Source organism: Cynara cardunculus (assembly GCF_001531365.2).
Source record: "Cynara cardunculus var. scolymus isolate 2C chromosome LG 5, CcrdV1, whole genome shotgun sequence".
Lineage (NCBI taxonomy): Eukaryota > Viridiplantae > Streptophyta > Magnoliopsida > Asterales > Asteraceae > Cynara > Cynara cardunculus.
The window spans coordinates 8773705-8794997 of NC_037532.1; the positions used below are offsets into that span (position 1 = coordinate 8773705).

At 35.4% G+C, this 21293-nt stretch overlaps 1 protein-coding gene across 2 annotated transcripts; it reads right to left on the minus strand.

Annotated features, from left to right (window-relative positions):
- Positions 1–5158: 5158 nt before the first annotated feature.
- LOC112513483 (calmodulin-interacting protein 111) lies at positions 5159–16814 on the minus strand. 2 transcript variants are annotated; one of them, XM_025119761.1, is made up of 12 exons: positions 16491–16814; positions 15127–15276; positions 13794–14638; positions 12514–12718; positions 8919–9126; positions 8298–8734; positions 7270–7390; positions 6964–7164; positions 6760–6840; positions 6490–6680; positions 5955–6134; positions 5159–5597 (listed from the first exon to the last, which is right to left on the minus strand). In XM_025119761.1, the coding sequence occupies exons 1-11, from the start codon at positions 16803–16805 to the stop codon at positions 5982–5984; spliced, it is 2907 nt and encodes a 968-aa protein (XP_024975529.1). In that variant the 5' UTR covers positions 16806–16814; the 3' UTR covers positions 5159–5597; positions 5955–5981. The 2 variants fall into 2 exon arrangements, with proteins under 2 accessions (XP_024975529.1, XP_024975528.1); XM_025119760.1 differs by having other exon boundaries at positions 6964–7390.
- Between the last annotated feature and the right edge of the window lie 4479 nt (positions 16815–21293).

Sequence of the window (21293 nt, forward strand, 5' to 3'; positions counted from 1 at the left end):
ATGTTCACAATGTGTAAAGTTACTTATTAGGTTTAGTTTTATTTTTATTTTTTTGATTATTTTGTTAACGAGAGAAGAGAGAAAGAGGAGAGAGAAAAGAATATTTATAAAATATCCACAATAATCTTTATTTCAATTTTTTACTAAAATTATTAATTTCCTAATTTAGATTTGTGATTTATATTGGATCTTACGGATCTTATAAATTGCACGATTCTTAAAAGAAGGCCCCCATAACGTGATTATGTTTATATATGCAAAGATTGGTCACCACGATCTAAAAGAAGGTCAGGCCACTGTTGATCAGGGTCCGTCGCGCTAAAGATCGAATCTGGACTATTGGTTTGACTTGTTCTGGGAGACTGAGACTGTTCGGTTTTGATCTAGTCAAGTTCAAAAAATGTCTGGTCTAGTCCGTTAAAAAAGGAAAAAAAATGATAGATTTAAAAATAAAGTTAAAAACAACTGCTTTTATTCGGCTTGTGGTTTATCCGGTCCAATAAAATAATAGAACGAAACATGAATTAAAATTGAGAGTTTAAGTTCTCGAATTCATCATTTGAGATATATCACACTGTATTGTGCGGGTACCCTTCTAAATCTTTAGAATTGTCAAACACTTGGAGCATCTTCAACAGATTCTCTAATTTTTTTCTAAAACAAAAATCTTCGAATAAATATTACATTTATTTCCCACGGATTCTCTTTTTCAAAGATTATAACATCAATTATATTCATTAAAATTTTCAACACATTTAATAAAATATTACTTGTTTCTCGTAAATCCTTAATTTTAAAAACATGAAAATAATAAAATATTATTTTTCACTTATAAATAATATTTTTTAGAAATTCAAATAGTTTTAAAAAATCTATCAAAAAGAAACTCTCAATTTTATCTAAAAAAAACCTAATTTAACACCTTCAAAAAGTGCTTATTAACAAAAATGCCTCCTAAAAACGTTATTTAATACAATCTACTTATAATCTTGAGTTTTAAGTAACATGTATTAATAAACAATACTTTATGCATAAAAAATGGTTTTTAATTTTTTTTTAATCAAATGCTTTATAATATAGTATAGATAATACCTTTTATTACAATTAATTTATATTATTTTAATTAATTAATATCATATAATTACTATAACCACACAAAAAGAAATGAAAAAGATTGAGAGAATAAAAATGGAAAGCAAAGTTAGGTCATTTTGTGGGGACCGTTTCTTTGCTCATCTCAAAATTAAAGAAATTTAAGATAATATATTTAATTAATTCTTAAAATAATTTAATAACAATTTTGTATTAATAATACATATCTTCTTATAATAATTATTAATTGAAATAATATTTAAATTCGAAGATGAACCTAAAAAAGACTTTGCATTTTGTAAAATAACTCTAATAAAAAAAAGTAATTTGTTAAGTTGGATGAAATATAATTTACGTTAATGGTCCCTAAACTTTTATGCAATCGCCATTTTCATTTTAGATCTTAATTTTGTTTTCGAGAGCTAATTAACAAAAAATAAGTTCGTGTAGATTCATCTCTCCCGACGCATATCATGGTCTACGTTTGTTCAACAGATGATTGTTAGCTTCTCAATTTACCTTCACATGAAAAAAATTAACAAGTTGTGGTATTTACGAAAACAACTTTTATGCTGTCAGAAGTAAAGATAAGGTCTGTGTACATCTTATTTTCCAAATAAAAGTAACCTGCTTTCGGATCGGGTTTGGTTTGGTTTGGTTTATGTGTACGTGAATGGTGAAACCGCACACTTTGAGCTCCGCTAACCACCACTACCATCATTGTCCTAGATGCTTTTGTTTGGTTTGGTTTGAAAGCGTCGATCCTGTCCAAATGTACCTGTCAACAAACACATCATGCACATCCCCATCATGTTGTTTTCGCAAAGCAACGCTGTAAAATCGTATACAATACTAAACCAGAGACATATCCAAGATTCCGTATCAGAATGTGCAATGTTATTAGTATTACAATGACTATTTCCATTTTTTACACTACAAAAGATAACAAAGCACAAAAGCACATCTTATACATTGTAAAACAGTAACGTCTTTCAGCTATAATCTTGACAACATTAACAGGGTAAAACATAAGAAACTTTCGTACAGTTATCCGTTCAGTAACAACATATACCAGATATAAATCCATCAAGAATGAAGTTCAGAGAACAGTTAAGGTACCACTGATGTAAGTGACGACAAGTAGGGGGTGTTTGATGGTAGTTTTGTGGAGGTGGGGTAGCAATGGGATTGACTTTGATACTCAAAAGTATCTTAGAGTTCATATAAAGGGGTTATAGAATCTCCCACATGGGGTTTAATTAGATCTAGACTTACTTTATTAAACAAGTTTATGATTGCACTAAACTTGCTTCATATAGCCTTTAAACTAGGGGACATAACTTTCACTATTTAATCCAATATCAATTAGTGGATGCCACAAATCCCTCATACAACTCTACCCATAATCATTTTTTTATTATTTTCATTTTTTATTATGTTTAAATAAACAGTCTTTTACATGTTCTTATAACAGTTAAAAATATATATCAGATTTAGGAGGTGTTTTAGTTATACAGTATCAATGTGGTTATTTTGACTAGGCATGGGAATGGGGCGGGGACCTCAATCCACATCCTCGTCCCCGACTACTTATCTCTATTTCCGTCCCCATTCTCATCCCTGATGGGGAAACGGAGATTTTTTTTCCGTTTATGTAAGTTATTTTAAATTAAATATGTGAGAGACCATACATCTGTAAATCTCAAACATTTTTCAATAAACCTAAAACCAAAATGAATTTAATTTAATACAAAAAAACCACAACATCATATAAGAGCTAATAACCTAAAACAAAACAAAAAAATCAATTAAATCCAAAAGAAACTTAAAGTTTCGTGTACCAAAAGATATTGAATAATATAAAATCATATCGAGTTCGAGTAATATACAAAACTTATCGAGTAATCGTATTTTGACTTGACATTCAAAATATTACATATTAACATAAAAACAACTTAAATTATAAACCTAGTTAGAAAATAAGAAATTATGAACTACCGCTTTAGTTGAAATAAATAATATAGATATATATGTATATATACAATTTATTAATTAATATATATATATATATATATATATATATATATATATATATATATATATAACGGGTACTGGGCGGGAGTATCATACCCGTCCCCGTCCCATCCCCGATTTGAGACAAACGGGGATCCCCGTCCCCGTCCCATCCCCATCCCTGATTTAGCAGGGAATCCCCATCCCCAACCGGGGCGGGCGGATCAGGTTCCCCAACGGGTAGGGGCCCATTCTCATGCCTAATTTTGACGTTGAAGAATCACAAGGTGCTTGGGGGTTGGGTTCACGTGAGACCAAAGGTTTTTCGTGAGACCCATAAGACCAATTTATGTTCATTGATCAACTTTATAAGCTAATGATCTAACGGTCTAAAGTTGCATGGTGACAATTTTGTAATTATTGAGAAATCTCGTGGAGTTTATGAATGTTGAGATCTGACAATTGTAGATCTAATCCAAGGGTTGAGAATTGGTTTTACGGGTCTCACGAAAAACCCTTGTTCTCATATGATCCCAAGTCATGTACTTGGACCTGTATTTCAAAATTGATAATTGTAAATTAAAAGTTCTTTGTTGTTGAAATGAAATGATTCTAATTTTGATTAATTGGTTATTTATAGATCAAGTAATCAATTTTGGATAATTAGTTAGATACTAGTTGCAACAAGATTGGTTATCTCACGATTTACAGATTTAATTATTAGTTTATAAAAAAACAATTATTATAGATTTAATTATTAGTTTATATTCGGTCTCAAACTCTCTACAAAAGCTATATTACAAAATAACTAATAACTTTTTCCAGAAAATATCTATACAACGCATGAATACATATCAAATATTCAGATACAAAAGAGTATTATGCTAGCACAATAATCCATGCAAACATAATATAACACTTCACAATTTCCCTTTCCCATTGTCATCTGGTTGTGCCCGACCTGTAACGTACATTTTTAAAAACACAAAATGAGGATTAGACTTTGAGGTCTAGTGAGAAATCTCTTTGATACAATTACAGAGTGAAAAATCACCAAATCATATTTATGAACTCATATTTGTAACAATGACAATTATATATCCTTTTGATATAACAAACTTCACTTATTGCATCCAAATATTCAATAACTTGATAAACATGTTGCAAGTAAATCTTATCGCATCATAAAGAAGTTTATACAAAATTCTCGCATCACATGGATTTGACAAACACATTTCCTCGCAATACACTATGCAAGAATACCAACTCATCACATCACACTGGTACGATAAATCTAACTTGTCGCATCATATAGGTGTGATAAGTCAACTTGTCGCATCACGAGAATGAGACAAACCATTTCCTCGCAACAAATCGTGCAAGAATACCAACTCATCGCATCACACTGGTACGATAAATCTGACTTGTCGCATCATATAGGTGCGATAAGTCAACTTGTGGAATCACAAGGATGCAACAAAACTCACTTGTGATGCGCCAAAACTCACTCCTCGCATCACAGTATCACACTGATGCAAGAATCACACTTTATCGCATCAATGGGATGCGACAACTATAAGTCATCACATCTTTAATAATTATGATTGTTGATCAAAAATCCAGATTTTATAACTCATGATTTTGCCACCCTTATCCCAATATATACATCTCCTTGATATGTCATCCTTATAACCCAAAATACACATTTCTTTAATATGTCACCCTTATTCCCACAAATGTTATACTCATAACAAAAACCCACAATTATGTTAATTATAGCATCAAAAACAGTTTTATAGTTAGCAACTCATATAAAGAACCATACAGTTTTATACCCAATTTTCAAATAAAAAAATATGGTAAAAATATAAACTCACCTTAATCACAAAAAGATAGCACTAATCTTCCACATAGAAATCACAGAATCAATCGAGTTCTTTCCTCCTATTTTTTGTTTGATTTGCACCCAAGAAGACAAACAGAAAACTTTTTCACCAACTTAACAAAATACTTGTGAGATATTAAAAATATCTCATATAAAAAACCCAATTAAACACATTTAACCCCTTAATTTATCCATACTTTTCAAAAACCACCCCAAACTTATAATCTGAATAACCCGGTTATCACATTTATACACAAAACGGCTAGCAAGTAACAGCTAAATTCCGCCATTCAAATTGGGGTGGAAGTAAATTTTCTTACACCTAAATCTAACCTTCATTTGGGAAACCAAAAACACAAAATAAATCAAGTATAATCACATCTTCACGGGCAAACCATTTCCGATGGTATGGCGAGAAGTTGGTTAATTTCCATGCAGAATCTATTCGGTGAGCGAGCAGCCAAGTTTAAGTAGTTTCGGATTATGGAGGTTCGAAAACAAGTTGGGTGGTGGTTCCAACTAGAAAGCGAAGATGGTCTGAAAATCTCTCTATGAAAATGATATCGGAGCATGAGATTTACGCTATGCAATCGATTTCAAAATGCTCCTGTTGCACCAGAAGTATATATTATTACAGTTCAATCACATAAACAGTTGTTCTACTTCTTGAGATAGCTGACATATTTGCATACATCCCAATCTCACCTCTCCCAAACCCCACCTGTTGGGTGGGATATGGTGGGTTAGGCTTCAGTAACATGCACGATCCAAAAGACGAGAACTATTTAGGAGAATAACCTTATAACAGATTTTTTTTTTTAAATAATGACATATTTTGAGGCATTCTTCTGTTAGACAAAGATATTCTTAAATCTATCAGAAGGTCATGCATTTAAAGAGAAAATCTATCAAAAGTTCATTCCCGTATATAATCCTGGAAGACAAAGCAAAGAGTTTGAATTACCAGGAAAAGGTAACCAACTTCATCAATTCATGTGCTCGAATCATCATTCGGGGTAGCCACGGACACAAGTCTCTGAAATTTTTCCGTCAATTCCTGATAAGAATCTACATCCGATGGCTGCACTTGTTCAATCGCAGATCTTAAATGCTTCATTGTTACTTCCGAAGCATCAAGTTTCTCCTGAGATAATAAACAACCATTAGCAACCATGGTGCATGTGGTACTAGGACAAAACAAAACAAAAACTTGTTTTCCCATGTCGGCAAGACATTAGATTGGGATAGGACGGGACTGAGTGGGATCCGACAAAATAGGTGGAACAAAAACCAGATAATGATAAATTACAAAACTACCCATGTCAAATTAGAACCCTAAAACCTCCACCATTCTTTCACTGTCCAACCTCACTCTCGCCTATCCAGTCTTGTCCTATCGCCATACCAAATGCATTTTTTTGTGCCATCAAAATAGACATTTGAATTAAAAGCTATGAACTTTGAAAGGATCCTCATTGATAACCAAGGGGGTAACAAACCTCGATAGCTGCAACAGCCGCTTCCCGACATATTAAAGAAATGTCAGCCCCAGTACAGCCTTCAGAAAGAAGAGCTAACTCCTTAATGCATACATCGGAACTGCAAGTCATTTTACTCAAATGGATACAGAATATCTCCTCACGGTCTTTTTCATTTGGTGGGCCCACATACACGAGCCTATCAAACCGTCCTATCAATTTTGTATTAAGAAGCCGATGAGTTACACAAATTCCAGAAGTAAGAATGGATCTTAAAAAATAAGGTGATACCTGGTCTCATAAGGGCAGAGTCGATTTTATCTGGTCGGTTTGTGGCAGCAATAACTGTGACATTAACTCTCTGGCTCAAACCTAAATCAACAAACAAGTTGCGAATATAATCCGATGAGAATTATATAACTCTATAACAAAACTATACACACATTAGAGTTAAGAGAAAATATTTAACTAAATGAAAACAATAAGAAGTCTTACCGTCTAATTCAACAAGAAGCTGACTTATAACACGATCAGAGACCGAAACCCCATCATTTTCCTTTCCACGGATGTTGGCAAGACCATCTAATTCGTCAAAAAATACAATTGAAGGAGCATTAGCCCTTGCCTTTGCAAACAGAGACCTTACAGCCTTTTCTGATTCGCCGACCCATTTGCTGAAAAGTTCTGGTCCCTTCACTGCAAGAAAATTCAGTTTGGCCTCAGATGCCACCGCACGAGCCAAAAGGGTTTTGCTGCACCCCGGGGGACCAAACAACAAAACCCCAGTTGGTGGACGAGTACCAATTCGTTTGAAAGCATCCTGGTGCTTTTGAGGCCATTCTACGGCTTCCATCAACTGCATTTTGACCTCCTCTTGACCACCAACGTCTTTCCAGCTAACCTTCGGAACCTCAAGTATCACCTGATTGTAGATCAAACAAGTCAGAATGATAGAAAGCAGTTGCAAAAAATATATGTTTCACCCCTATAATATCAAATCACCACCCAAAATAAATGTACACAAAAAGAACACACAGTTTTAGAAATTTATAATTATTACACTTTTAATTAACCGAATGACAATTTTACCCTAATAAAAAAGCACACGGTTTAGAAACATAATTATTCCACTAATGACTAATGAGTTTCGCCATCTAATCAACTCTTAAAATATTCATGTGTCATAATTAATGGTAGAACTGAAAATTTTTAGAAATTATTAACCATCTATATATGAAGTATGAAAGCGGACACTAATTTTGGGACAAACATAAACACAAATATGGACACTTGTTTTGGGACAGAGGGAGTACTAAAATTCTTTACTTGTCCACTACGCACATGTCCCCCATTGCCCGCCGGACCCTGCTTGCTACCAAAAAGGAACGCGGCTTAACCAGTAGACCCTTACTGAGATGATGTTAAGTTAATGCTTATAAGAGGTAGAATGTTTTGGAAAATATTTGTTTGTGTCCATCAAATAAGACCAAAAGGCAAAAGGTGATCGAATCATGGGGTACAGTGGTCCAGTAACACAACCTGTAGACCGTACACACAAATGGGTTATTTAAGAGAATAACATATATCTTTTTAAATGCATGGATCTTCTGACAGATTTTGAGGCATTATTGTGTTAGTTAGAGGTATTCTCCGCTAGGCAGAGGCGTTCTTAAATCTGTCAGAAGGTAATGCATTTAAATAAATTTTATCCTTCTAAATAAGCGCACACAACTCGTTCGCTAGGTAAATTTGCAAAAAAGCTTTATTCTAGCTAGCAACCACAAATATCTTTGGAAGATGGCCATACAATGGTGAAAATTTTATATTACCTCTCTCATGGCGCTTGGTCTCACTTTAATTCTTGCCTTCTCGAAATCCTCAAGAGACACGCTCAAGTTTTTCGCCATCCTATCACTTTCAACACTTCCTAAATGTAGCTCTGAATTAGATAAAGACGAGTACTCCAAGTTATTCCCAGAATACAAATCCTTCATATTATCTGAACACGACGAAGCTTTCATATTATCATCAGGATGCTTGTTGTAAGACACAGATGATTGGTAGCACAATAATTCATCACCAAGCTCGCCAATGCAACGCCTAAGACAAACAAAGGCAGCTTCGTTGCAGAGGGAAGCGAGATCAGCGCCCACAAACCCATGAGTAGTCATAGCCACATGATGAATTTCCGTATCTGAAAGATGGTGTTCTTTTTCATTGAGCAGGGCAAGTAATATATCATAACGTTGAAACGGAGATGGCACGCCTGCATATAATTCAGACAAATAAAACGGGTTTATTCATCATTAGAAAGTAACAAACATTCATTTGAGAAGCAATCAACCAGTTGGGAAATTAATAGAGCCCAACCCTGATTCACTTCTGTCCAAATGTGTAGAGAATCATAAATTTTTGGGGAAAAAACATAGGTTAATGAAAGACTATCCTACTTATTTCAATTTCCCTGTCGAGTCTTCCGGGACGTCTGAGTGCTGGCTCGATACTGTCAGGCCTATTGGTTGCAGCTATAACAAGTAGGCCTTCAGTTCTGCTAATACCATCCATCAAATTGAGTAGTGTTGCCACAATTCTTTCGGAAAGCTCTTCACCACCTTCTTTTCGTGATGGTGCAATGGCATCCAATTCATCTATGAATACCTAGAAGCACAAACCACTAGTTTTACTTCTATAGGGAATTCAGCAGACACAGTTGGCAAGTTTTATTCGCTTAAAGAAATGTGTTGGCAAAATTGGTGACTAGAAATCTCCATGAAAACAAGCGATCATCAAACAGTTCAACGATGGGAAATTATTTAGCAACTAAAAATGTGCAATGGGAATGGAACAGGCCAGCAGGTAAGCATAGGAGGCTATTGTCAGGGAATAAGTCACATTTTGGCAACTATTGTTTCAAGACTTCTGACCTCCAATCCTCTTCTAAATGTATAAAGATAAGACAGCTTAGTATTTCATAGTCCATGTTACCGGCCATTGGTTGGTTTTCTTTTAAGTCTTTTATGAATATAGTGGACTTTGTGGATTAATCTGTATGTAAGGATTGGGAGGGTTTTTGTTTGGATGGGTTTTTTCATAGATGGAAGGAGCATGTTTTTTAATTGGGAGGGGGAGGTTTGGAAAAACTTGGCTTTCTGCATAAAGCTCCCCCTAGAAGCTTACCGAATAAGCCACTTTCTACATCATTAAGCCATAACCAGACAGTCATGTATAGCTGACCGAATAAGCTGAGTCTCATTAAGCTGTTAACAAACGGGCCCTTAGCATGCCTTAACAATATGTAAGAACCAAGAAGTGTATTTCTAAAATACAGAAGAATTTTCAATAAAAAAGACCAGTTCTTTTCTCCAAAAAGAATAGCACAAGGAATGTATTTTAACATCTGAAGCCCTAACAATCATAAGACTAGGTAGCTATTTGCCCCAAAAATGTTAGAAACTGTAAATTGATAACAGACTCCATAGTTTAGGTAGAAATTGTATTTAACGTAAAAGTTTACTGCAATCAACGAGTATGCAGCAAGAGACTCCTTCAATATTTCCACTCAATTTACACCCCCTGTAACATCCAATATACTTAAACCACGAGGACTTAGCTCAGTGGCAATCCCCTAGGTTGGGGCGGGGGTGCCGTGATATGAATCAATTGGCAAAATCAAGATTAGCGGCCTAAAGTACCACTAATCGGATGCTTATTAAAATAAACCCCTGGAATTCGAGACCCAGTAATCTCCAATGTCTACGACAAGAATCAAAATACTAGAATGAATGCAAACAATGGGTGGCCGGTCCCTTAAATAAAGCCGTACCCTAATCCTAAAAAATATACCCTAATCCTAAAAAATAGGAAAACATATTTATCCTAATAAACTAATTAATATCTTYCCTAATCAACTAATTAAGAATAAGGAAATTGCAAACAACCCCCTCTACTTGTTTCCTGCCTCTCTTTTGCGAAGCTGATATATCCGACCCCAGTGCGGGTCGGGCTGAGTCGTATCATGCCGGTTCTAGGAATGTGTGGGGTGGACCTAGACCACGTGGATTAGTGGCACCTTCACATTACCAATACCACTTCCAAAATATCCAATATAGTTATTTCTGATTTCACTTTCTTATTTCACAGACTTCTCATTTACCCCAACATAATGTTCCTTACTGCAGTCGGTGGCAAATTCAGCTTTCATTACATTAATTGGAAAAAGTAAGAAACTCTAAATTGATACCGTAAAAAAAGCATCATGAAGTTCCCTTGATTAAAGACTCCCAAAAACATAACTACACTAACCGATCCCATACTCATGTAAGAACTACAGAATATATAAAACATATTTAAGTAGGCAATAAATAAAATAAATAGTCCAAGTGCACGTTAGCCATTCATTGCTGTGACATTATGCCAGTAACCTATCCTAATATGCTGATTTTTAGTGCCATTATATTTTAATGTGAAATACATAGATGATGAATACATAACTAGTCTTAGAAAATTTATCACATGAACTAGTCCAGATGATCAGAAGAAAGAAGACAGAATAATTTTCTTGAATCCCTTGTACAAGAACTCAGTGGAATTAGAAGAAGTTATATTTGGAAATAATCATTCTTCACAATGAACCCCATCTATCTACTATAGTGGCCAAACTCTAAACTATATGGTGTCTGCAAGGAAAAAGATTCTCAATGATGGTTTTAGCTTGAAAAATATAAGCCATGGGAGGTTAAGAAGACAAGTCTTCAGATTTGAAGCTGGGATATAATTTAAACTTCACCTGGGGTGATTTATAATTTTTCTGGGGAACTAGACAGTTCGCTAAATTAACTTTCATCTAACTGGGGTTCCATATGTTAGCCCAATTTCCTCCATTTTTATGGGTCCCATATCCATTTATCCTCACATCATGAAATGAGACCCACATATGAAAGAGAATTTAAACTACGTGAACAAAAAGAATGTAGTTTCCACATCTTTCCATATGCTTCACTCTTGCACAATAAATTTCTAGGAATAGACTCACAAGTTTCAGAGCATGTCCCACATGTGATTTTTCCTAATTATACCTTATTTTAAAATCTATTTACAAACCAAAATCAAATACACAAGTCATGAAACACTTGGAACCTAAGAAAGTTAGAGGTGTCAGTTAAGAGTTCATGACTACCAGTTGGAGCTCGGCTTAAACTTTTCTTCGAACAACTATAAATGCCAACAAAAAAGCTCTTCAAAGAATTCTAATTAGAAAAATAGTATAAGACTCAGATCTTCTGCACCTCCCAATAAAAATGTTTTAACTCAACTCCAGTCTCCAGCTTCGAAATTTAACTCCAGTGTTCTTGTACGCACAAACAGTTTGGGTTTTGGTTATCAGGGTATGGGATTTATTCTGCCAGCAAGCATGTAGTCTAGCTTTTTTATTCTTTCTTTCTTCTAGGCTTTTAGGTTCTAAACTAAGGTGATTTTAAAAAGATGGAAATCTACATTTCAATTATATAATTCGGGTTCCTACAAAGCTCACCATTTCCTGTCTTCTTATCGTGATGTCCCAGCTTTAGATATAAATGAAACGCTATCAAACCCATCACCAACTCCCCCCCTCAAAAAAACCACCTGTCCTGTATAATAATACATAAAAGTGAATCATCTTTTTTCCTGTATTAGATTAAGCACTTCCAAGGTACTTACTATCTGAAAAATAGAAAACAAAAGTTTTGAACTCAAGTTGGATGTTAGAAGAAAATGCCACATTCAGAATAGTACTGTTTTTACACTTACTGCTAGAATTGATAGCAGTGCCTGATTATGCATGGTGGTGCAATTGTTACGTTGTTCTGCAATTAGGTTTACATTTATCAAATTTAGAGTTATGGGTTACCCTTTTAACATCCTTTATTACATCAAATATACTAGCAAAGAAGGAGAATTTACATGTACCATTTTATTGGTAAGAAATGATCCAGTAAGAATAACATGGCTGAATGAAATATATCAAAAAGGGTCAAGAACATTAATGTCCAAAAAGATAAAACTTACCACAGCAGGTGCAGCATTGCTAGCTGAATCAAAGACTGCATGCAATGCTTGCTCGCTTTCACCATAGAACTGACTGATAAATTCTGGTCCATTTACGGAGAAGAGATTGACGCCAGCATCATTGGCACACAATCGAGCCAAGGAAGTCTTCCCTGTGCCAGGTGGACCATGAAGCAGCACTCCTTTTGTTGGACGTAAACCCATGCTAAAACAGTTACATCAGAAAGTGACTAAGTTTTTAAGCAAAACATTTAAGTCTTCTTTTAGCTATTTCATCCCTTGTGTACATAAAGTGTGTCTGTGTAAGCGAACATGCAGAAAAATGACCCAAAACACATGAAAAATAATACTTGATAACAATTTTACACATCTAGAGATAGAAACATATTGATCCGAGAAGAAATGTCATCTACAACCTTCTACAGGCGAAAGAATGGAGTTCATTGATCATGTACGACAAAATTTAGAAATAAAGACCCTTCCATTTGGGATAAGGTGCACATAAACAAGACAAAGAGCAGTTGAAATGACTATAACGTCCTACGCATCCAAGAAATGGAAGTGCTACAACATAGATCCCGGGACCTACAACTCCTCTGGGATCCTGCTTTGCTCTTCACAAAGAAACTAATGCCTTTGTGACAAATGGCAAATGTTTAACTACGTTTATTTACCAAACTGTTGAAGCTCATACTTGGTAAAGCCCATCTAAAGATAGGATATAATGATCTAGAAGATAGAATAAGACTCTCAGGATAGGATCAAGAAAGGCTAATTAGTTCAGTAGGTACTAGGTAAAGAAGCTTTATTAAGCTCTTTGATATAATGAATAACACCCGTGACTGCCGACATTTGGCTCAACTTGGCTCCTTAAACTCCTAGCAGCAGATCCCAGACACGAGGTGATTTAGCTTAATTTGGATACAGAAAGTAGATCGCATGACTGGTCATTGTCTAGAGGTTCCCTCACTCATTTAAAATTAGTTAAATACTAACTACTGACAGAAGACATTAAGAAACATGCATGAACCATCACTATCTAAGGTAAAGATAGGCTTCTGGAACTGCTATGACCAAAATTGTCCAACCAGAAACATTTGTGCTTAAACTCTGAACCCTTGGGTAATTTGCACCCCAAGACTTCAAGTGCATGGAAATATACAATGCTGAAATCAGTCCAGCAGCTGATCAAGGTCAGACATACTGAAGAGGACTAAATACGTACTGCACAGCACCAAAATTAAAATTACAGGCAAGCCGAAAGCAGAAATATAACATACCTTGACAGAGTGTTCTTAACGGATGATGAAATAATGATATCCTTCAAAATGGAATATTCCTTTGACAGGCCACCCAATTTAGGAATATTGACTTCTATATTATCGTTGCTATCCTTGCTATATATATCAATATATGTTTTCTCAGAAGTTTCCGGCTCAGAACTCAATCCCAAGGATAGCTGAACTTTTGTTCCATGGCCTACCAGAAAAGCATCAGTTGTATAGTTGGATACATCTGAAGTTCGCAGATATGAATCACTTTTTCTCTCCACATCCCCGTTATTACCAAGTTCGGGTACTTTTTCAGCACCTACTACCTTGAAAAGGCAAAGCTCTGAAAGAATTGGAACTACCACAAGGTTTCCACAAAGTAAATGACGGGAATAAAGAAGTGACACAGTGCAAGTCTGAAGAAGCTTCTTTCCAACATCATCCTCTAAGACTTCTCTTATATTAAAAGAATCAAAGGATGGATTAAACGAGTTCAACACTGACTCTGTATGTCTTGGTGAAGTCGGTCGGCTAGAACAGGGAGAACTTAATCTTGATCGAGACAATGATGGTGTTTTGGGGGATGAAATATTTCCGTTTTCAATATGACCATTGTGTTCAGATGAGAACTCAAAGTGAGACGGTTTATTACTTTTTGTACTAATGCTTCTCTTCGAAGAAACCAACAATAAATGTAGGTCTTTGCACCTGTATATTGAAAAGGAATCAACTGCCGAGTTGTGTCCTATCTTATTCCCATTGTTGACAGGATAAACAAAAAGTATCCTGTCAGAAATTGGATAACCCATAGCAGAGGAGAGGCTGGAAGATAATCGCACACCATTTTTCGAAACCTGAGTGCGAAAAAATTAGGAAAACATTGCAAGTTCAAATTAGAGTAATATTATGTAGCCAAATGCTACACAAGAGAACTATAACCAAATTAATGCAATAAGAGAAAGTGTCACATGTCATATAAAAAGAAAACCTAGAAAAACGAAAGTATGTAGCCAAATGCTACACCAGAAGAGAAGAGTCCAGGATCTGTTCTAAAGATTTAAACTTGGCACTTCAGCATACATGGGAACGTGGGGCAGCAGAAACCATTTGAAAATCTCTATATGAAACCATAATCATCAGTTTAAGTTCTTGTATCTAAGTACTGTAAAAAAACGATAGATTTTGTTTTGTGTTAATATGCAAAGGTAAACAATGGCAAGACAGTCTTAGATAGACGATGTTTCTTTCTTTTTGGTTAAGAAATGGCTAAGCTATAAGTAGAACAATCAGTCTTCCGAATATAAGAAAGCCATATGTAAGGGATACATGATTGTGTTCAAACCTTACAAGAAGGAAAAACTGTAGCCAGAACAAAGTAGTTCCCTATTTCCTTGGCGATTTTCTCATTGAATCCATAATGCCTGGCGCATTCATCCGCCAATGAACTAAGAGAGTACCCAGGGATGTCTTTCCTTAAAGAAGCAAGTGAGACCTGTTGATAAATTTAAATAACTATTAAACCACAAAAACAAAACATGGAGTAATTAGTTGATCATGAAAAAGATAGCATTATGACATTACATACTAATGTTGACAAGTACATTAACCAAGTAGAAGAATCTTACATAGATATTGATGTCAACCCATAGGTGTTGAACCAAAAGTGAACCACGTTATGAGTGAATTAGATTCATGTGAAAATAACTCCACCTTTACTTGACTGTGACTTTCCAATTGCAAGGGCAAAATAAGAGTCAGCTGACCCAATCAACCAACATGCAATCATCCAATTTCAATTTCAATATGGAAACAAATTGCTATAATATGTAGAGTGAACTAAATAACGATTCACTATGTTGATTGAAGTAATTACAAGCTTGAAGAAGTAGCCACAATGGTGATTACAGCAACTATGGTGAATGTAGTGCAAGTGTATGTTGAGAGGTAAAAGAGAACAAACAAAATGACATAAATTTACCAATAAAACCCATCTGATGCTCGTACGCGACTTACTGGCGACTTGACAAGTCGCGTACCTTCTCGTCGACACAGCTTCCATGCGAGATGATGAAGTCGCATACAAGTGACAAACAATGTATGGTGCAACAACCATATATGCAATATCTATGTCGCATTGAAGTAGTGTACTAAGAAGTATGCAACTAGCTAGAATTCACAGCCAACTCGCAAAACATGTACCAGAAGTCTGATCATGTTGAACACGACTCCCCAAGTCGCACACTAGGATTTAAATCACATTCAAACATAGATGTCATGTATGTAATATTTTGATGCATAAAAGGAAGATACAGTTATCTATGTTTATCAAAGTTAGCAATGGTAACAATATGATGGAACTTCCAAGAAACCTTCATTGGCATATAGAGTAAAAGAATCCCTAAACAACAAATAAGGAAGGTTTTTGAAGAAACCAAAGCCCATAAACAGAAGCCGGAAGAAACCATAGCCCATAAACAGAAGCCGGAAGAAACCAATTGAAAGATGAAGAACATGTCACTAACAACCCAGGAAAGTTGTCCGCACAACCTTTCTTTCATACTGCAAAGTGGGTGTTTTCATCACTTGCACCCATTTCACAAAGAAGTAAACTCCCCCATATAACATTGTAATATAGTAAACGCATTTACAATCGAAATTCTAGAAGAAAAAAAACAAGGAGAAGGACAACCAATAAGTTAGACTTACAGATACAATGGAACCAGGAGTGATAGAAGAAGCAACCATGGAGGCTTCTGACAGCCATATTTTACACCCTTTGGATTCAATTCCACCAGAAGGATCTTCAATGAGTCGACAAATCAGAGCAGAAGTACCAATAAAAGAAGGGTATTTGGTAGAAATCTCTTCTAGTGAGCGCAATAGTAATTGTTCATCATCTTCATCATTATAACCTGGGTTCGGATTCGAATATGAGGATGAACTGCTGTGAGGAGATGGGCTTGCTGCATCTGAATGAGAGAAAGCCTTTGACTTGGAGTTCTTCTTGCTCTTCGGAGGCATTCTTTCAAACAGAAAACACCGCCGAGAGAGGGGTGGGGGGTTCTCAAGCTCCATTAAACCCAAAAAAAGGGGGGTTTTGGGGGAATGCCCATATTGCACACTTGCCCCCTTGTTTATTTTAGAACGACTATTTAGCCCTTTATTGTTCCTCAAATGTATGTTTTTGCCTTTCAATAAAATAATTTTCAATTTCAAGTCATCTTGAGTATAGGGGCGAGAGTTCAATTTCAATTACTTCAAATTTCACTTCCTTTCACATGTTCCAATTGCAATAGATTTTATTATGTGAACCAAACGCCACCTTAGGCTTTGCGCAACAGGACCCACATTTTAATACATATATGAGTATCTCAAATAGTAAAAAGAATTGGATACATGGGAACATGTTATCGAGATGTTTAGACCTCAAGGATGTTTGCATTCACATAAAAATCAATAGGAGTTTGTGCAAGTATACGCTTTCTCCTACTCTCATCTTTTGATGGTAAGATGTTGAATATCTTCCACGGGGATAGAGTAACCAAAATCTTAAGAAATCAAATGCACTTGCTAAATTAAGATGGCGATTTTGGTTTTAAAATAGACAAGTAATAACATATAGCATGAATATAAGGTTTGTTTGAACTCAACCGGAAATAACTTATAAATTCGCTGACTCATGCACATATTTTTTTTTGTTCTTTTCTTTCTTTCTTTCTTTCTTTCTTTCTTTCTTTTGTTTTTTTTTTTTTTTGTTTTTTTAAACTGTAAATGTATATACAAAACAAATAAAGAATCAAAAAATTTGAAGTAAATACAGAAATATAAATTGCATCTATACTAGACAATGAATTTGAATACTTATAGTCAAGAAAATAGTTCAAGAACAAGAAGTCATATAGATCGATTAGCTAGCAGTCATCATCTACTTCCATAACATCTATATTTGTGGTTGCAAAGACATATCTTTTCTTCAATTCATCCGAAATTCGGGTATAGAAGACTCTTCCAGCTTCACCAATTTTTAATGATACTAAGTATCACACAAAGTAGCTGAGAATCAGCTATTGGTATCTCAGAAGCTCGAAAAAATCGAAGACAACTACTCGCGTTCCAAAAGAAGATTCCATGCTTAGGTGTAGACTAGATAGTTCATTCTGGATGACAGTCATTAGTAGGAAGGGTAAGATCAAGAGGTGAGAGATCAGGGGCCTTACCTTCCTTTGACAGCTTCTGAATAAAATAATCTTGCTTCTTGACAGATTGAGAGGCAAAAGCAAATTTAGATGAGCCAGCTTTATTTAACAGTAGCTTGAGAGAGTTTGTAGTGTTTCTTGATCATCTTTATCTTTTTTAAGAGATGATACAAATTATCCAAGACAAACTTTCGATACATGCTTCTGCTCTTCTTGAGACACTTTATAGTTTTCATCCACTCAGATAGCCCATAAGCATTTATCTAAAAAAATTCAGTTCTCACTACTCCGTTTACTCGACCAATTATCAGATAAATCTGATTTGAATCATAAGTCAATTGTTTAGAACCTTTGATTCTAGCATTGATAATTCGGGTAGCAATATACCAATGGAGAATTGAGTCATTGAACCATTTTATTCTTTTCTCTTTGGTTTCCTCAGATTCTGATCATTGGACCAAAGAGTGAGATCTGTTGACTTCATCAAATTACTTTTGAAGAGCAATTGAATTGGCCACATTCTCGGCTAAAATGCTTAGTAGATGAAGACCCACTTTGTGCCAATAATTGTTTTGTTGGTTGGTCGGGAGTTTGTTATGCTTGAACTGCAACAAATCTTATTGCATGGCACTGATCCATCTAGGATCATCAAGTGCTTCTTCAATCTTTTAGGCTCGATGAGAGATAGAAAATTGACAAACAAACAGATATTACCAGCATCGCAACGTGTTTGGACACCTATTTGCTGATCACCAATAAATTGCTCCACTAGGTGATCTCTAGTCTACTTAGTGGCAGGAGGAAGAGGAAGAAGAAGAGAGGTAGAGGCACTGTCAGCATTCGTCAGATGATTAGAATTAACGACTACCGAGGTTGGGTCACCGGTGTCCCTAGTAAAAGAAATAGGAACATCGACACCAGTTGAGGGTTCCACATAGAAAAGGTACCAGATCGGTTGGTTCTTGTATAGGACTGACCAATGATATATTCATACTGAATTATATATCTTCGTTTTCATATTCCTCAACAGGTGGAACATCATCTCCATTAGTTTGTGGAGGTCCATCAATTGGAGTTGAATTCTCAGAAGAGTGAGATTCCAACCACTAAGCTTAAGATCGTCACTTTGAAATGATGATGTTGTAAGCATCGGTCCATATTCATCAAATCTGACATTGACATATTCATCTATGCACTGACGATGCATATTGTACATCCGATACGCTTTAAAGAAGAGAGAGTATCAACAAAGATGCCTTCACCACATTCAGGATCAAACTTTCCTAACTGATCTCTATCTGATGTTTGGCTTTCTACCATGGAACACTTCATAAGCAGTCTTATTATCTCTTTTCACAATCGTAGACCTATTTTGAGTAAAACAAGCAGTATTGACAACTATAGCCTAAAAGTAGGTCGGAAGAATTGCTTCACTTAGCATTGAACGTACAACTTCACATAATGTACGATTTCTCCTTTCAATAACTCCATTTTGCTATGGAGTCTGAACTGCTGAGAAACACTTTTGTCATCAAATAAGCTTTCAAGAACATTGTTTTTGAATTCAGTGTCGTTATCACTTCGAATTGATCTGAAAAGTAGACCATTCAAGACTTCAATTTGTTTTAAAAAGTTGATAATTTCTTCAGTTGCATCACTCTTGTGTTGAAGAAAGAAGACCCAAGTATATCTTGACTGCTAATCTACAATAACAAGAGTATAACGTTTTCCATCCAAACTTTGAATACTCACAGGACCACAGACATCCATGTGAAGCATGTGTAAAGGAGCAGAAATAGAAGAGCACATATTGAGCTTGAAACTTGCTTTGGTTTGCTTGCCTTTTTCACAAGCAACACACAGTTTCTCTATGACATATGACATCTTAGGAAGTCCAATGACCAGATCTTTGCTAGAAAGATTGTTGATGGTCTTGAAGTTGAGATGAGACAACCTTTTATGCCATAGCCAATTTTGATCAGCAGTAGCCTCAGAGTAGAAACAAACGTTGGTGTCGATAGTACTAGATGATTTCATTTTGAACACAGACTATATACTTTCAATACCGGTTAGCACCTTATTTCCAAAAGAATCAAGAATAGTACACTGGTTTTCTTCAAATTATACAATGAAGCTAAGATCACATAATTGACTGATACTTAGCAGACTGTGCTTCAGTCAATCTACATAGGCTACTCGATTGAAGGTAATCGAGCTATTAGATAGAACACCATATCATTTTGTAATACCTCTAGCATTATCTCCCAAGGTTACAGAAGAACCAGGTTCAGACGCATAGTTAATCAACAGAGACTTGTTTCCAATTACATGTCTTGAACATCTAATGTCCAAGTACCATACATGTCGGTGTCCTAAGCCCTGCAAATATAGATAAATCAGTTTTTAGGTACCCATTTTACAATGGTTCCACTAAGGTTAGGAGACTTTTCTTCTTTCACTTTTCTTACTGACTTAGTGATTCTTTCTTTTGGACAAGTCTTAGTCAGATGAAAAGTGTTACCACACTTATAACATTTATGATAAATGAACACAGGTTTAATAGATGTCAAAGGTGTGTGCTTAACTATGTTAACATGCTTCTTAGATCTTTTGAAAGAGGAAGAAGCTTTTGAAAAAGAAACTGAGGATAAAGAGGGTTTTGGACCAAGAATCCCTTTTTCAAACTCAATGATTGGTTTCTGAGAAGAAGTAGAAACCTTGGGAATCCTTTTCAAGGATACTGGTCCGGAATGAACTCAGTAATAGATGCACTGAGGTAGCAGACTGAGAAGCAGCAGCTGATTGTGATGAGGTAGCCAAAGGCTTATGTTTCATCTTAAGTTTGGATTTTGGTCTTCTATTCTTGAAGGACTGTCAGTTGACTTGCTTTTTTCATGAACATCTGATTTTTGTACTTTGATCGGTCAGTCCACATACTTGCCTTTCTTAGTAGCGGTAAAATTACGATTCATGGGTTACTTCAAATGTTCATATGTTTTAGGTCTAAATAAGCATGTATCATGTGGTTCCAACAGAGAAAGAGAGTTGAACACATAGTCAACAGGAACACTATCATATTCAAAGTTTGGATTTTTAGCTTTGACAAAGACTCAAAATTTGAGAGATCCACTATTATCATGAGATCTAGGAGAAAGAGATCCAACAAAATCAGATAAATGAGACGAAGATGAGAAAGAATGAATGTGAGAAGAGATGCACAAAGAGTTATCAGGAGCACACAGATCCATATCATCATAGCCTAGACCAGTCTTTACTTCACTTGGAATTTGATCATGTAAGATATTATCTAGAT